The sequence below is a fragment of the Ursus americanus genome, chromosome 30, assembly GCF_024610735.1.
Source record: "Ursus americanus isolate L20-20 chromosome 30, mUrsAme1.1.p, whole genome shotgun sequence".
Lineage (NCBI taxonomy): Eukaryota > Metazoa > Chordata > Mammalia > Carnivora > Ursidae > Ursus > Ursus americanus.
Window position 1 is genome coordinate 7910134 of NC_142156.1, and position 14477 is coordinate 7924610.

General features: G+C 55.9%; 1 protein-coding gene across 2 annotated transcripts; it reads left to right on the plus strand.

Annotated features, from left to right (window-relative positions):
* Nucleotides 1-211: 211 nt before the first annotated feature.
* MMAB (metabolism of cobalamin associated B) lies at nt 212-12983 on the plus strand. Of its 2 annotated transcripts, XM_045791481.2 has the most exons (9): nt 212-387; nt 1531-1592; nt 4556-4649; nt 6518-6575; nt 8620-8692; nt 8931-9028; nt 9389-9453; nt 11156-11215; nt 12637-12983. In XM_045791481.2, exons 1-9 carry the CDS (start codon nt 272-274, stop codon nt 12728-12730), a joined length of 720 nt encoding a protein of 239 aa, XP_045647437.2. In that variant the 5' UTR covers nt 212-271; the 3' UTR covers nt 12731-12983. The 2 variants fall into 2 exon arrangements, with proteins under 2 accessions (XP_045647437.2, XP_045647438.2); XM_045791482.2 differs by lacking the exon at nt 11156-11215.
* The last annotated feature ends 1494 nt before the right edge of the window (nt 12984-14477 follow it).

Genomic DNA, 14477 nt, shown 5'->3' on the forward strand with positions numbered 1-14477 from the left:
CTCCGCCAATCAGAAGGCGCGAGCTGGGCGTCCCTTTACCAGTTGGCTTGAACCTTGGCCAATAGGTGTTGCAACCAAGTTGTCACGGGTTTCCCCGTCCTTTCAGTGAACCAATGGGAAGCAAGCCCCTGGGAGTGTCCCGCCCTGGGGCGAGAGCCACGGACCAATGGAAAATGGTGGCTGAGCGGTGGCGCGGCCGGAGGTAGGTGGAGTCACCCCGGGACCTGGACGGTAGCCTGACGGGGTCAGCTTCGATCGAGTTGCCCGGCGCATGGCTGTGTGGGGCGTGGGAGGCCGCCTTGGCCTGCGCCGGAGTGTCGGCGCCGGTTGGCTACTGTGTCTCCGTTTCCAGAGCCACCGCCCCCCGGGCGTGAAAGACGGGGACGGGTAAGTTCCTGGCTGGGAGGGTAACTCGGATACCTGCCGTGAACTGTGGTGTCGTCGCCATGGTGACGTCACACCGCTGTGAGGTCACCGCAGCAACCGCCGGGTGACGTCCTCTCTTAGGCCTGAGCGGTCACGTGGCCACGTGGGCACCGTGGAAGCCAGAGACCAAGACTTCTTTGCACAAGTCCGAAGGAAGCCCAGCTGTCAGGCGTCAGGGCAGGGCAGATCCCACGGGGGCCAGGAGGGCCATCTTGCCTGGCCTCACACGTGGGGCCTCAGTTCAGATTTTGACCTATCTCCAATGCGATTTATACCTTAAGACGCAGAGATACACCCACACGATCTGAAGATGGCTGTCGTCGTAGACTCTTAACTTGCACCCCATTCCTGGACCTCAGAACCATGAATTAATACTGGATCGATATATTTCATAGATCCAGTAATTGAACGTTTTGAACAACCTCCTAATGCCATGTTTTAGTGTCAAAGCCTGTATTAAAGGTGTTATGTTGCAATTTGAAACTGCCAGAATCCGACTCTATTGTAGCAGTTCCTCATTCCCGAGTATACCCGAAGCTTCACAGAATTGGAAGTGGCCCAGATTGCTTTCTCTCCCTAGAAGCCAGGACTGGGTGGAATAGAGGATAAGAGTTTGGGCGGGTAGAAGTAAGGGTGGAGGTTAAGAGTTTGGGGGGGAGTAAGGTAGTCTTGGGCATGAATCCCAGCCCTATGTCTTCCTTCCTGGGTGACCTGGGAAGGCAAGGCTCATCCTGTGAGCTGCAGTTTTCTCAACAGTAAAATGAAGGCCATAGGTGGAAAGATTACAGGGGTGATTCCAGGAGATAATGCCAGCAATCCAGTCAGCACAGTGCAGAGACTATGGAAAGTCAACAGTAAACTCTTTCCGTGAGTATTTATTGAGCACGAGCTACTCTGCAGATACGGATGTGAGCAAGACACAGAGCTTGCCCACAAAGGGCTGAACTAGGAAGAAAGGAGGGGAATTGTCAGCAGAGATGCCAGCAGAGGAGGGGTGAGTGCTGCCTGTGAGGCTACAAGCAGCAAGTTGTGACCCACTGAGGGAGGTGTCATACTGGGTAAGCCATCCCCACTCACCACATCTTGATGTCTGTTTCTCTTCAGGCCACAGTCTTCCTTGAAGACACCCAAGATCCCCAAGATATACACCAAAACAGGAGACAAAGGTAGGGGGTGAGTAAAACATGCCAAAAAAAAAAAAAAAGATAGCTCCATCTGAAAGTTCTGCCAGATCGTTCGAAGTCATTAAAAATTATGTAATGAGGGGCGCCTGGGTGGCACAGCGGTTGAGCGTCTGCCTTCGGCTCAGGGCGTGATCCCGGCGTTGTGGGATCGAGCCCCACATCAGGCTCCTCCGCTATGAGCCTGCTTCTTCCTCTCCCACTCCCCCTGCTTGTGTTCCCTCTCTCGCTGGCTGTCTCTATCCTGTCGAATAAATAAATAAAATCTTTAAAAAAAAATTATGTAATGGATCTCAATAAATATCATCAAATGTGATGTGGAATGAAAGATGCCTAAGATACATACATACATATATACATATGTTTTAAAAATACATATATATTTTAAAGATTTATTTATTTGAGAGAGAGAACACATGCATGAGTGGGAGGAGGGGCAGGCAGAGGGAGAGAGAATCTCAAGCAGACTCCTCACTGAGCGCAGAGCCCAGTGCTGAGCTCAGTCGTACAACCCTGGGATCATGACCTGAGCTGGACACTTAACCACCTGAGCCATCCAGGCGCCCCAGATGCCTAAGATATATTAAGTGATAAAAGTCAGTTGCAGAGCAATCCAAGTAATCGAAATCCCCTTGGATAAAAGCGTGTGTATTATATGTGTATGTATATATGTGTTCAGATAGGCATAGAATACTCTGAAAGCTTACATCTTGGAGTATTACCTGGGAGAGCGATTGAGTTTTGAGAGAGGGGAATGAACAGAAGGGTTTTCATTGTTTATGGTACATACTTTTATTCTATCCTATTATTTTTGTAATGAGCATATATTACTTTGATTATTTAAACAATACCAGAACAGCACGCCTGGGTGGGTCAGGTTAAGCGTCTGCCTTTGGCTCAGGTCGTGATCTCAGGGTCCTGGGATTGAGTCCTGCGTCGGGCCCCTTGCTCAGTGGGGAGCCTGCTTCTCCTTCTGCCTGCTGCTCCCCCTGCTTGTGCGTGCTCTCTCTCTCTCTGACAAATAAATAAAATCTTTAAAAAAAAAAATAAAGAGTACCAGAACATAATGTACAGAAAAAAAGTGAGATGTGGAAGAATATGTCGGTGTGACCCATTTTCTTTTTTCTTTTTTTTTTTTTTTTTTAAAGATTTTATTTATTTATTTGACAGAGATAGAGACAGCCAGCGAGAGAGGGAACACAAGCAGGGGGAGTGGGAGAGGAAGAAGCAGGCTCATAGCGGAGGAGCCCGATGTGGGACTCGATCCCAGAACGCTGGGATCACGCCCTGAGCCGAAGGCAGACGCTTAACCGCTGTGCCACCCAGGCGCCCCGATGTGACCCATTTTCTGAAGTTTGAAACTGTGCAGATCACTAGTGTATGTGTATTTTGGGGGGGGGTCTCTACTTATGTAGTAAAAGGACAAATGACATGCATACAATGTATAGGAAATACTTAATGCCACCGAACTGTACTCTTAGAAATGGTTAAAATGGCAAGTTTTACGTGACGTATGTTACCACAATAAAAAATAAAAAGGAAGGAAAATGTGCATTGGGACAACAAACAGAAGGTAGTGTTGATGCCCTCCATTGGAGACCCCTAAGGACAATATAGTCAAGTTGGGTCAGTTAACTCCTTACGTGGCACGCTGTGGGCTCAATGAGAAGATGCTGGAAAGGACTCATTATAGGACTGGGCTTCTGTTAGGTCATTGGGGGAGAGTTCCAGGAAGTGGGGCTTTCGCTCTGGATTGGATGCTGTCAGGAAGCAGGACTAATTCTGGTGCGCCTGGGTGGCTCAGTCATTAAGCATCTGCCTTTGGCTCAGGTCATGATCCCAGCGTTCTGGGATTGAGCTCCACATCGGGCTCCCTGCTCAGCAGAAAGCCTGCTTCTCCCTCTCCCCCTGCTTGTGTACCCTCTCTCACTATCTCTCTCTCTGTGTCAAATAAATAAATAAAATCTTAAAAAAAAAAAAAAGGAAGCAGGGCTAATGCTATAGTTGGGTTTCTTAAATCACTTTTAGCTACAAGGTGGGAGAGACAAAGAGAGGCTAAAGCTATAATTGAAAAAGGAGCAGCAGTCCCTCGCCTTAGCCAGAAAATGGGGGTGTTCGGTCATTGCCACAGTTTGGACAGTGTTCTGGGCTCAGACATGATTCTGGAGGCTCTTGTTTTGGTCTTGATGTGTCACAGTCAGAATGGGCCATCAGATGGTGTCCTGTGAACTCGTTCGAGTTCCAGCAGGAGAACTCCAAGCCCACCTGTGAGCGCCAGGCCCGCTCCTGGCCGTGGGGAGCACGTTTGCTCTTTCTCCGTGGTGAGGGGAGAACGGCGGCAAACTGTGGCATAGATACAGAGGACTTCGATTTTATGTGAAATACAATGATCACGTACACATAATATGTACCTCCGCGTCTTATTTCTTCAGCAGGATGGTTAGTCCATGATTTTGAGGCTTGAAATAAAAGCGTATCAGGAAAGAAGTGAGGGTAGTTGCTACTTAGCAGTAGCAACCGAAAGGGGGTACGTGGGGGCATCAGGGTTGCTGATCATATTCTAGTTGTTAATCTGGGTGCTGATCACAGGTGTATTCAGGTAGTGGCGGTTCATCAACATGTGCACTTAATTTTTTTTTAAAGATTTTACGTATTTGGGAGAAAGAGCCCGAGCGGGGGGGAAGGGCAGAGGGAGAGAGAGAATTTCAAGCAGACTCCATGCTGAGCGGGAAGCCTGATGCGGGGCTTGAGCCCAGGACCCTGAGATCATGACCTGAGCCAAAGTCCAACGCTTAACCGACTGAGTCACCCAGGCCCCCCACCTTGTCCACTTACGATTTAAACGCTTTTCTGTGTATATGTTATACTCCAGGTGGGAAGTTTTTTAAAAAGAGCATAACAGGAAAAGGAAAAAATCTGTATTTGAGTGGCTAAACATTTTTTCACAGGGTTTTCTAGCACCTTCACTGGAGAAAGGAGACCTAAAGATGACCAAGTGTTTGAAGCCATGGGAACTACAGATGAATTGAGTTCAGCCATTGGGTAAGGCAGACGGGATAGGCCTTGAGGTTGAGTTTGAATTGGCATCAGTCAGTGGAATTCATGTGAAGCGTTCGAGAGTGCTGGCTGGTCCCTCGGGCTGCCAACCCTCGAGGACCCCGCCTCGGCCTGGCAGCGCAGGGGCGTGTGGTCAGTTCCACAAGGCTCCCGGGCTGCAGGCTCCTTTCCCTCCCTGCCCTGCCTGCTCCTGCCTGGCATTCGTCCCACGCCACGTGAAGCTGCCTTGCCCTCCATCCCCGGCTCCCCCGCCCTTCAGGCGCCTACGCTTCTCAGTGATAGGTCTGACCGGGTGAGATACTCAGGACGGGTAACGGAGGTGCAGGGGGTCTGCCAGCAGAGGACAGAAGACAGACGCTTTGGCCTGTGTGTGAAGGCGGGAGGGAGAGACAGACACAAGATGAAGTGGGCAGCGGGGAAGGGAGGTGAGGTGCGTATCCGCTGTTAGGATGAGCACATCAGCCAGCCATCGTCCCCAGTCCGTGCGGGCAGGAGACCGGGGACACCTCCACGTGCCGGGCACGGCTCAGCAGAGCGCCTCAGCCCACACGCTCCGTGGAGCCCACGGTCCGAGGGGGCCGGGGAGCAGACACACTAGCTAGAGGGGCATCTGCAGGCGGTGGGGCCTGATGGAGCAGCACCGAGGAGGGGCCGACACCTCGCCTGCGTCTCGGGGACGTCCTCGGTGACGACATTCCTGGGCACCTACTTTGTGCCGGGAGGGAGGATAGTGCTGTGCTCAGAGCAGACGGTGTCCGGCCCACAGAGCTGTCCCACACTAGATGGCAAATGACAGATTATTTAGTTCTGACTGTGAGGTGGGTTACGAAGGTGGGCTGCTGGTCCTTCATTGGCCCTTTTGAAGCTGTTCTCCACCCTCGTCTTCACTGGTATGCCCAGGAGGTGGCCTGCCGCACGTGGTGACGATTTCGCCCCCCGCCCCCTCGTCCTCTGGCTTCCGGGCGGGTCCAGCCAATGGAAGCCCCAGCAGGGGATGGGACATTGGTGGGGACAGGTGTGGGAGCATTTCTGACCCTGTTCCCCAGTGACTCTTATCCAGCTGGCTGCGTGGCTCCTGGCGGTGGCCCCCCTGAGGTTCCGGTTCTCCTGGGGTGGTAGCGCCTTTGACCCTCCCTTGCCCCTTCAGGCCCCTGCTTTCGCTAATCTTTGCCATCCATTGTCAGTTTCCAGAACTCTTCTCACGCTCTGTTCGTAGTCCCTCTGCCAGCCTTTCGTCTAGGAACCCTGTGAATGTACTGCTGACTCTTTCCTGCCAGCACCCTGCCTGGTGCAGAGAGAGGGAGCAGAGTTTGGAGGGAGGCAGGGGCCGGGGTCCTGACCTGCGCCTGAGGTGCTTGGCTTTCCCCGTCTCACCTGCCTTACCAGGGAACTCCTCCTCAGCCTTCAAAGTCCCGCGTCCAGCACCGCTTGCTCCAGGAAGCCCTCCCTGAACCGCAGCCATGGCCAAGGTTTCCAGGACTCCCGCCCTTTCCTCCAAAACACTGACCTCAGGGTACAACTTCACATTCAGTCACATGAGACCTGATCCACATCTCCCTCTCCTGCTGAACAGAGCCCATGTCCCTTGTGCTCGTGCTGAGCTGCCTGGACCAGGCCAGAGGAGCCCCTGAAAAAGGAAGTATTGACTGGATTAGTAACGAGTATAAGAAAAGGCATTTTGAGCAACAGACACCCCCTAACCAAACGAAAGGTCCTGACGTTCTTCTCGTCAGCGAGAGAAACAACACCGCGTGTGTCAGAGCTGTACTAGCTAACTGACCTGCCACCGGCCAGCTTGCTGCCTTATGGGAGGCAGGGCCCAGGACGTTCTATTCTTTTCTTTTTCCTCATAGGTTTGCTATGGAATTCATCGCAGAAAAAGGCCACCCATTTGCTGAAGAGCTTCGGAAAGTGAGTAGCAGTGTCTCGCCCCACGCTGGGATACTTATCTGTGTGGCCAGGTGGCCGTCACTGCGTTTGCCATCTGACCATCTCTTCCTCTCTGTGCCACCTGGGGCTAGTAAGCCTCTTTCTCTGGGAGCCTCAGTTTCTCCACCTGCCAGATGGGGACACACATCCTCCTCCCTCCCAGGCGAGTGGTGAGGACAGCACCAGGAGGGGGAAGTGTAAAGTGCAGTGGACTTGACCCAGGGCGATTCTGCTCCCCCAGGGAACGCTTGGCAATGTCTGGTGTTATTTTTCGTTGTTACAGGTGGAGGCAGGGTGCTACTGGCATCTAGGTGGCAGAGGCCAGGGATACAGCTAACATCCTGGGGTGCACAGGACAGGCCCCCGCAACAGAGAATGCCTTGGGCCTGAACGTCAACAGCCGCAGGGTGGAGAAAGCTGGGGAGGCCAGCTTCAGTAAGCCCTCAGCCAGGGGACTTTATGGTCATTAGGAGGCTCTGACCCACAGACAGGACTTCAACAGTGGAGACAGGCATGCCCCCTAGAACGCACAGGACAAGGTTACAGTCTACAGGTTGACCTGAGACTGGAAGCTGCTCCCTGCCGGATCGACCCTTGGCCCGCTTCGGTCCTCCAGGCCAGGCCGGAGCCCACTTAGGCTCCTGGGAGCAGACAGGGCAGTGAGGGGGCTGTAGAAGGATGGGAGGCTTCAACTGCCGGAACATTCTGTGAAATGAGGCACCTTCTGTGTGCTGGGGGATGGTTTGCAGCCTCATGATGGAGAACTGTTCATATCCACCACGGTCATTTCTAGATGATGTGCTCATCTCTGAGCAGAGTTTACAGAGGGAAAAGGCTGCGGAGAGGGGCCAGTGATGTGATGAGCCTACCCGTGCTTTACGTCCCTGTCCTCTGGGTCACAGCTTCGACATCACCTCCTCTGGGGCCCGGGCTGGCCACCTGGCCTCCAGCGGGCACCACAGTGTCAAATGGTCTGATCCGTCAGTCTCCCTACTGGCCTGGACCACCCGAGGGTGCAGACCATGACTTTTTCACCCAGGAGCCCCACCAGGGCCCTGCTGGCTGGGCCTCTGGAAGAGCACCGGGCCACCCGTGCACTGCTCTCCTCACAGAAGCCCGTGAGCTGGTGGTCAATGTCCACGTGGCATGGGGCCAAGCTGAGACTCTGAAAGGGCCACTTGTCCAAGGCTCCCCAGCCGGGAACCAGCAGAGCTGAGGTCCGATTCCCTAAGTGGTGCCAGCTCCCTCCGGTCCTGGGGACCGACACTGCAGGGGCCAGCCGCCGGGGTGGTATTGTTACTCTGCCTCCCTCCAAAGCCCCAGCTCGAGTAACTCACCCAAGTGGCAGCCCAAGGAGGGTTCCGGTCCACTGCTGGGTGGGCAGCCTCTGCTGTCCTCCCCTGTGTGCTGCTCCTGGCATGCTGTCACGGTGGTCACAGACCCCCACCCACCCCACGGCCCCCCATGCAAGCTCGAGTGGACCCTGGCTAGGCGCAGGGTCAGCGGTGGTGTTTGTGGGTGTCATTGGCACAGGCGCCTGTCGGCCTTTGTCATGCAGGGGCTGACCACGTTCTCCCAGGTACTTGTCCTTTATGGTTTAGAAAGCACCGTCACGTTTGGTGTCTTGGCCCAGCTATTTTAGGTCAGAAAACCAAAGCTATCAGTTTAGGGAAAAGGAGAAAAACCTCACGGGGCCCAGGCACGAGGGAGATGAGGACGGGTGAGAAGATACTCATCACTGGGCCGTCACTGGGCGCTCATCGTCCGTGTAACCCAGATATCCCTGACGGACCCAGGCCCCCTCTCAACAGAGCTGGCGTCCGAGGCAGATGTGCTGAAGGTTCAGCAGACTTTGTTAATCCATTAGCCTCCAAATGCCGGCTAATTAAACCTTCGGATAGGCCCCGTCAGGCCAGCCCCTGCGCGCCTTGCTGGCGTCCGGTGGCATCTCTGCACGTGGAGTCCCATCCTCTCTGCTCGGCTCGCCGGGAATGGATCTTCATTCTCGCCTTCTGTGCTTCCCCAGATCCAGTGCTCGCTGCAGGACGTCGGCTCTGCCCTGGCCACACCGCGCTCCTCGGCCAGGGAGGCTCACTTAAGTAATCTCTCTGTGCTTAGAGGGCCCCGGGAAGGGCTTGGGCCCAAGGGGTTGGGGCTCTGTCCTGGGTGTCACCTGGGTCCCCTGGCAGCCTGGTCCCTAGACCCCGAGAAGGAAGGACCTCCCGAGCCAGTAGGAGGGGTTTGCAGAGCACCCGGGCAGAAGGGACACGGGAGGTTTCCTTGGTCTGGTGGGCCATGGGTCTCATGGCTGTGTCCTTTTGCTTCTCCACCCCTCAGGGCATGCCACATTCGAGGCAGGGCCCATTCTGGAGCTGGAGCAGTGGATCGACAAGTATTCCAGCCAGCTCCCCCCGCTCACGGCTTTTATTCTGCCAGTAGGTACCAAGTGGTCTCAACCAGGGGGTGGCTGCAGGCCAAGTGTATTCACGGAAACACACAGGCATTGACTGAGTTCTCTCTTTAATTTTTGCCGGTGACAGAAGCTGTCCCACAGCCTCCCAAGTCCCCTCCAGACCCTCACCAGTCTCTCCCCACCCCTGCCCACTTTGCCTTTGGCGGGGGTTGCCCAGCGGGTGCGCCCCTGCAGGGCCTCTGGAAGCAGAACACTGCCCGTTGGGGTGCAGGGCCCTCTGTATCTGTTGGCCCATCTGTCTGCCATGGGCACACCTGTCCCACCCCCTCCCAGATCTCCCCCGCTTCCCCTGCTCCAGCCAACACCCACTTTCTCTTTTCAGTCTGGAGGCAAGAGCAGCTCCGTGCTGCACTTCTGTCGGGCTGTGTGCCGCCGAGCAGAGAGACGGTGAGGGGGCTGAGGGAGAGGGTGGGGGGGCCCGGTCAGAGCAGCAGGCAGGCCCAGGGGGGTCGGCTCCATGCTGTCCAGCCAGCCATCGACAGATCTTCACCTGCCCCTTCACCGTACCAGGTGGACACCAGCCAGACCAGGTCTCTGTCCTCAGAGCCGTGCGTTACGGAGGGGAGACAGTGACCTGGGAGCAGACGAATGACAGATGATGTCACCATATCAGGAACAGAGCTTATAGAGAAACAAGAGGTTACGGGTGAACAGGGCAGGAGGCCAGGAGGCGGCCTTGGTGGGTTTAGCTGGTTATTGATAATTCCACCACTCACGTGGCATGAAAGTCAAAAGGATATTAGGTGACACTCCCCCTCCCCGTACCCTGGCTCTGCATCCCTGGGGGTCAGTGTAAGCGGGGTGGTTGGAACTGGGCTGAGGTGAGGGGAGGACCCCACACCTCAGGAGGGTCTCTCCCAGGCACGCTGTGTGAGCCAGGAGTTGAAGGCTTGGGGGGCGGGGTGGGACAGTGTGCAGGGCGAGGGGACAGCAAGGGCACAGGTGCCCCTGCACTGAATGGACACAAAGGAGGCCGAGTGTCTGGATCCAGGGCGAGAGGGTGTGGAGCACAATGACGCCAGGGGCCGGGCAGAGCCTTGTAGGCGCAGAGGGGTCTGCCTCTGTCCTCAGAGCCACAGGAAGCCATGGATGGGTTTTAGGCCGTGGGGTGGCATGAAGGGACCCTGCTGGCTGCTGGGTAGAGAAGGGCCCAGAGGAGCCCCCGTGGCTGTGGGGGGTCCAGGGGGGAAGCCAGCCACTTCACCGACACCTCTAATGCAGTCAGGGAGAGGAGGGGCCCCAAAAGCTCCTGACAGCCTTTTCGGAGAAACTTCAAAAGAGCTCACTTGCAAAGCCTGCATTTGCACCACTCAGAGACCAGCTGCCACCCAGCTTTCCAGAGAAATGGAAGTAAAGCAGCACTTTGATACAATCAGCAGGGCTGTGCTGGGCACTTCCTATTCCTTATTTCGTTGCTGCCTTACGATCGCCTTGGCAGAGAGGGGGTGGCGGCCCCCAGTATACAGGAGTCAGGAAATTGGAGCTCAGAGAGGGGACATCCTGGCCAGGGCGGTCAGCCACCTGGTCCCAAGCAGAGTCCAAACCTGAGCTCTGTCCACAGCCCCACATCGTAAAGGTTTCATCTCTCATGAAAGGCTCTTGGGTCCAAGTGGTTTGCCAAAGAGATCCTGGGTAACAGAGCTCCGGCCTCAAAAGAAAAAAGTCGCCATTTGTACAAAACCATCCACCTCGACAGCTCATAATAGCCAAAAATTGGAGAAAGCCAAAGGCCCAGCAGTGGGGCTTAGTCCAGTGGAGGATGGGTCCTCAGGGCACGAGACAGGGAGGTGGACACGTGTCTGTGGGATGAAAAAGCCCCTTGGGCAGGGGCCACAAATCCAGAGCCGCGGTTTGGGGGGGAGCACCTCCCAGCAAGGGTTCTGCGGCAGGGGGGACTTGCAGGAGGGGCCTAGCAAGGGCCTGCCACATCAAAGCTGCTCAGCAGACAGCAGTCCACTGTCTGGGACGTCTGCACCCAGACGGGCAAGGAGCTGCTGCGGGCTCTGGAGGTGCTGGTGTGGGACGCAGCCCTGGGGCCCCTGGAGCCATGGTCCCGGGATGTACATGATAGTGTTTCCTCTCCTTCCAGCGTGGTTCCTCTCGTCCAGATGGGTGAGACGGACGCTAACGTGGCCAAGTTCTTAAACAGGTACTCAGAGGGAGTTGGGAGAGTCTCAGGCCTCTGAAAAACTAGGCCCACTGTGGGAAGTAACAATAAGGCAAGGGGCCCCACGCAATCCTTCATCCCTTTCATACCCGCACAGGGTCCGCGGCATGCCCGGTGCTGAGCCGGCCACAGGGATGCCGCTGAGAACAAGGCCGACAGCGTCCCTGGGGAGGTGAAGGTCTCGTTGGGGAGAGCCTATGATAAAAACAGCGACACAAAACATAAAAACAAAGGGACGGTGTGAAGCAAGGGGCCCACTTTCAGGTTTGAGGGACCGGGGAGCTCAGGCAGGGATCTCTCAGCCCCTCCCCGCAAGGCCCCAAGACCATGTGAACGGAGAAGAGACAGCCTGACCAAGCCAGCTCAGGGCCATCTGAGCCCAGGGCCCCCGCACAGGACCCAGTGAGCTGGGCTGGCCCAGGGAAGGCTCCGCTGGATTCTGTTTCAGCCTGGGCTCAGGTAGTCCCAGTGTGGGCAAGGTCAGGGCCCGGGGGCAGGCTGAGAACCCAGGGGCCTCTGGGAGCTGTCCTGGGTGTCCAGAAAGTGACTTCACAGGCAGGGTCTGGCCCCTCGCTGTGGTCACTCTTCCCACTGGGATGTGACCTGACTAGCTCCATTCTTCCTGGGAGGTGGGTAGGCCCGAAGAGAATGAGGGAGGTTCCATTCATCATCACAGCAGCGACCTTTGAGGAACATCATAGTTCTATAGTGTGTGGGCCGAGCCAGTTCATCCCCTCAGCAAGGAAGGCGGCACTGAGCAGATGAGAAACGAGTATGTCACCACCCCCCAGGAATGGGGGGTGCCCAGAGCAGAATCTCTTCCACTGCCCCCAACCCCTACTCCCAGAGAGACAGGCAAGTATTAGGAGGAGGGGGGCTTGATCCCAGTGGGGGTGTGGGTCAGAAAAGGTTCCAGCAGGACCTGGCATGGAGCGGGCCCCAGACAGTAGGATTGGGCCCGGGAGAGGTGGAGGAGGGTGGTGGTTAGTGCTCGGCATGAAGACAAGGAAAAGTGGGGGACGGTTGAGCAGTGGGCGGCTTCCTGAACTCACTGCAGGCACCCTAAGGGCAGGCTGGGTGTCTCAGTTTGGGGTGTCTCAATCCCACTCACTGGAAGGTACCGAAACCAGTCCAGGGTGGGGCCCAAAGCCATCAGCCCTGTGAGGTAGGGTGGGGGTAGCGGCCTTGTCCAGCAGGAGCCGCCCCAGCCCTGGCGCCGGAGTTCGGAAGCTGGCCTGGAGGGCCATCCATCACGCCCAAGTTGGCTGAGCACCCGCTGTCCTGCCCAGTGCTCCTAGGGCGTGTGATTTATATTTCCTCCTTGAAGGCTAATATGGGAAGGACCCAGTTAGCATTGATCTCTCATTTCAAATCATCCCGTTTACTTCTCTCTGCCCCTCCAGACTCAGCGACTATCTCTTCACGTTAGCCAGATACGTGGCCATGAAAGAGGGGAATCAGGAAAAAATATACAAGAAAAATGACCCGTCGGACTGAGCCCGAGGCCTGTGGAAATAACGCAAAGGCGGAGATCTGTAGACCCCTCGGAGATGAAGAGTTTGTCCTTCCTGTCCTGATTCCTGAAGATCTCAGCCAGGGGGGCTGGACGACACTCCTGCCCGCTCCTCTAGGCTCTCCCGGGTCGTAGAGGAAGCGGGAATGAATGAATTCAGTATTGCAGAAAATAAGGTAAAGTGATTACTGCAAGGAAGAGCCACATAGAAAAAAAATAAAAGTGGGCAAAGCTTGAGCTGGTGCGTGTGTGTGCACACGTGCGTGTGTGCGTTGAGAGAGCCCTTCCACTGCCAGCTCAGGTGGCGTAAGCATTTGGAACGGTACCAGAGGCCCTCGGAGACGGAACTGTGATTTAGCTGTGCACAGGGGCTGCAAGTGTCCCGTTTATAAAGGCAGACAGGATTTGGAAGTTTGGTCACCTCTGAGCCACCATCCCCGCCTATGTTGGGGAAGGACAGCCGCAGACACTCGAGGTATGCTGGTGTGTGTGGCAGGAGTGCAACCCAGAGGGCCACCCCCTCCTGGAGGGGAGCCTTCCTCCCTCGGGGAGCTGAGGGACGAGGGGCAGAGACCCTGGTGAGAGGAACAGCACTGCTCAGAGCAGAACTTCTTTCTCTGCTGCTTTTGGCCTCTGAGATCCATGCCACGGCTGTATTTTATTTCTCTCGTCACCCCTGGCCCCCCCCAACCCCCCCACGAAACAACGCTGCCAGTGCCAGCTGTGTCCTTGGGAAGGGGCTATGTATGCAGGGCAAGGAGGCGGCCCTGAGAGTGTGAAGGCTGCACGCTGCTAATTGCAGGAAATGAGTCCGGAAGGGCAGGCTCTTGCAACTGTCAGGGCCGAGATGCCTGGTGAACTCAGTTCGGCAGTCACTCACTCCCCGAGCCCCTGCTCAGCGCCAGGCACCAGCTCGGCTGGGGGAGCCTGGTCACCCTGGCTGTCCTCCCTCCCAGCGGCTCCGCGAACGCTACAACGGCCAGTCGCGCGCCGACTTCGGCTCTCATCCTCCCCCCTGTGCCTGCTAGTTCTGCCGAAGGGACAGGTACATCGCGTCCTGCTGGGACCCTTGGCTCCCAGCAGGCGGCCCTGACCCCGGTCAGCCTGGGAGGCACGGCGAAACACGACGGGTACGAAGCCCGCGCTGCCTGCGCTGCCTGCACGCCGCTGTCAACGCTCACAAGTGCCAGCCCCCTTGCATGCTAGTGCAGGGTTGGGAAAGAGAGAGAGCGGGCTGCTTTTACTTAAAATTGTGACGCCTCGGGGCGCCTGGCTGGCTCAGTCGGAGGAGTGTGTGATTCTTGATCGCGGGGTCATAAGTTCGAGCCCCACGTTGGGCAGAGAGTACTTAAAAATAAAGAGTACTTAAAAATAAAAATTAAAAACTTGAAATTCTTTGTGGATCAAAGGTCTTTTGCATAATTTTGATTTTTAAAAATATTACATGAAAATTGTATTTATCTTGATTCCTGGGGGTTTGGGCACTCCCCTACACTGGCTCCCCTGCCTCCCCGTAGCCCCGCCGGGCTCTTGGGGACACATTTAGTATCCCTGCAGAGAGCAGCTGGTGGGTGGATAGTACATCGGAGACAACCGCACAGAATCATCACGCCAGCCAGCACCAGGGAGGAGTTTAAACCATGTGCCAGGCCCCGATCCTGGGGCACCACAGACATCATTCTCATTCAAAGCTCACAGCAACCCCGAAACAGCCACTCTGTGCAGGGGAGA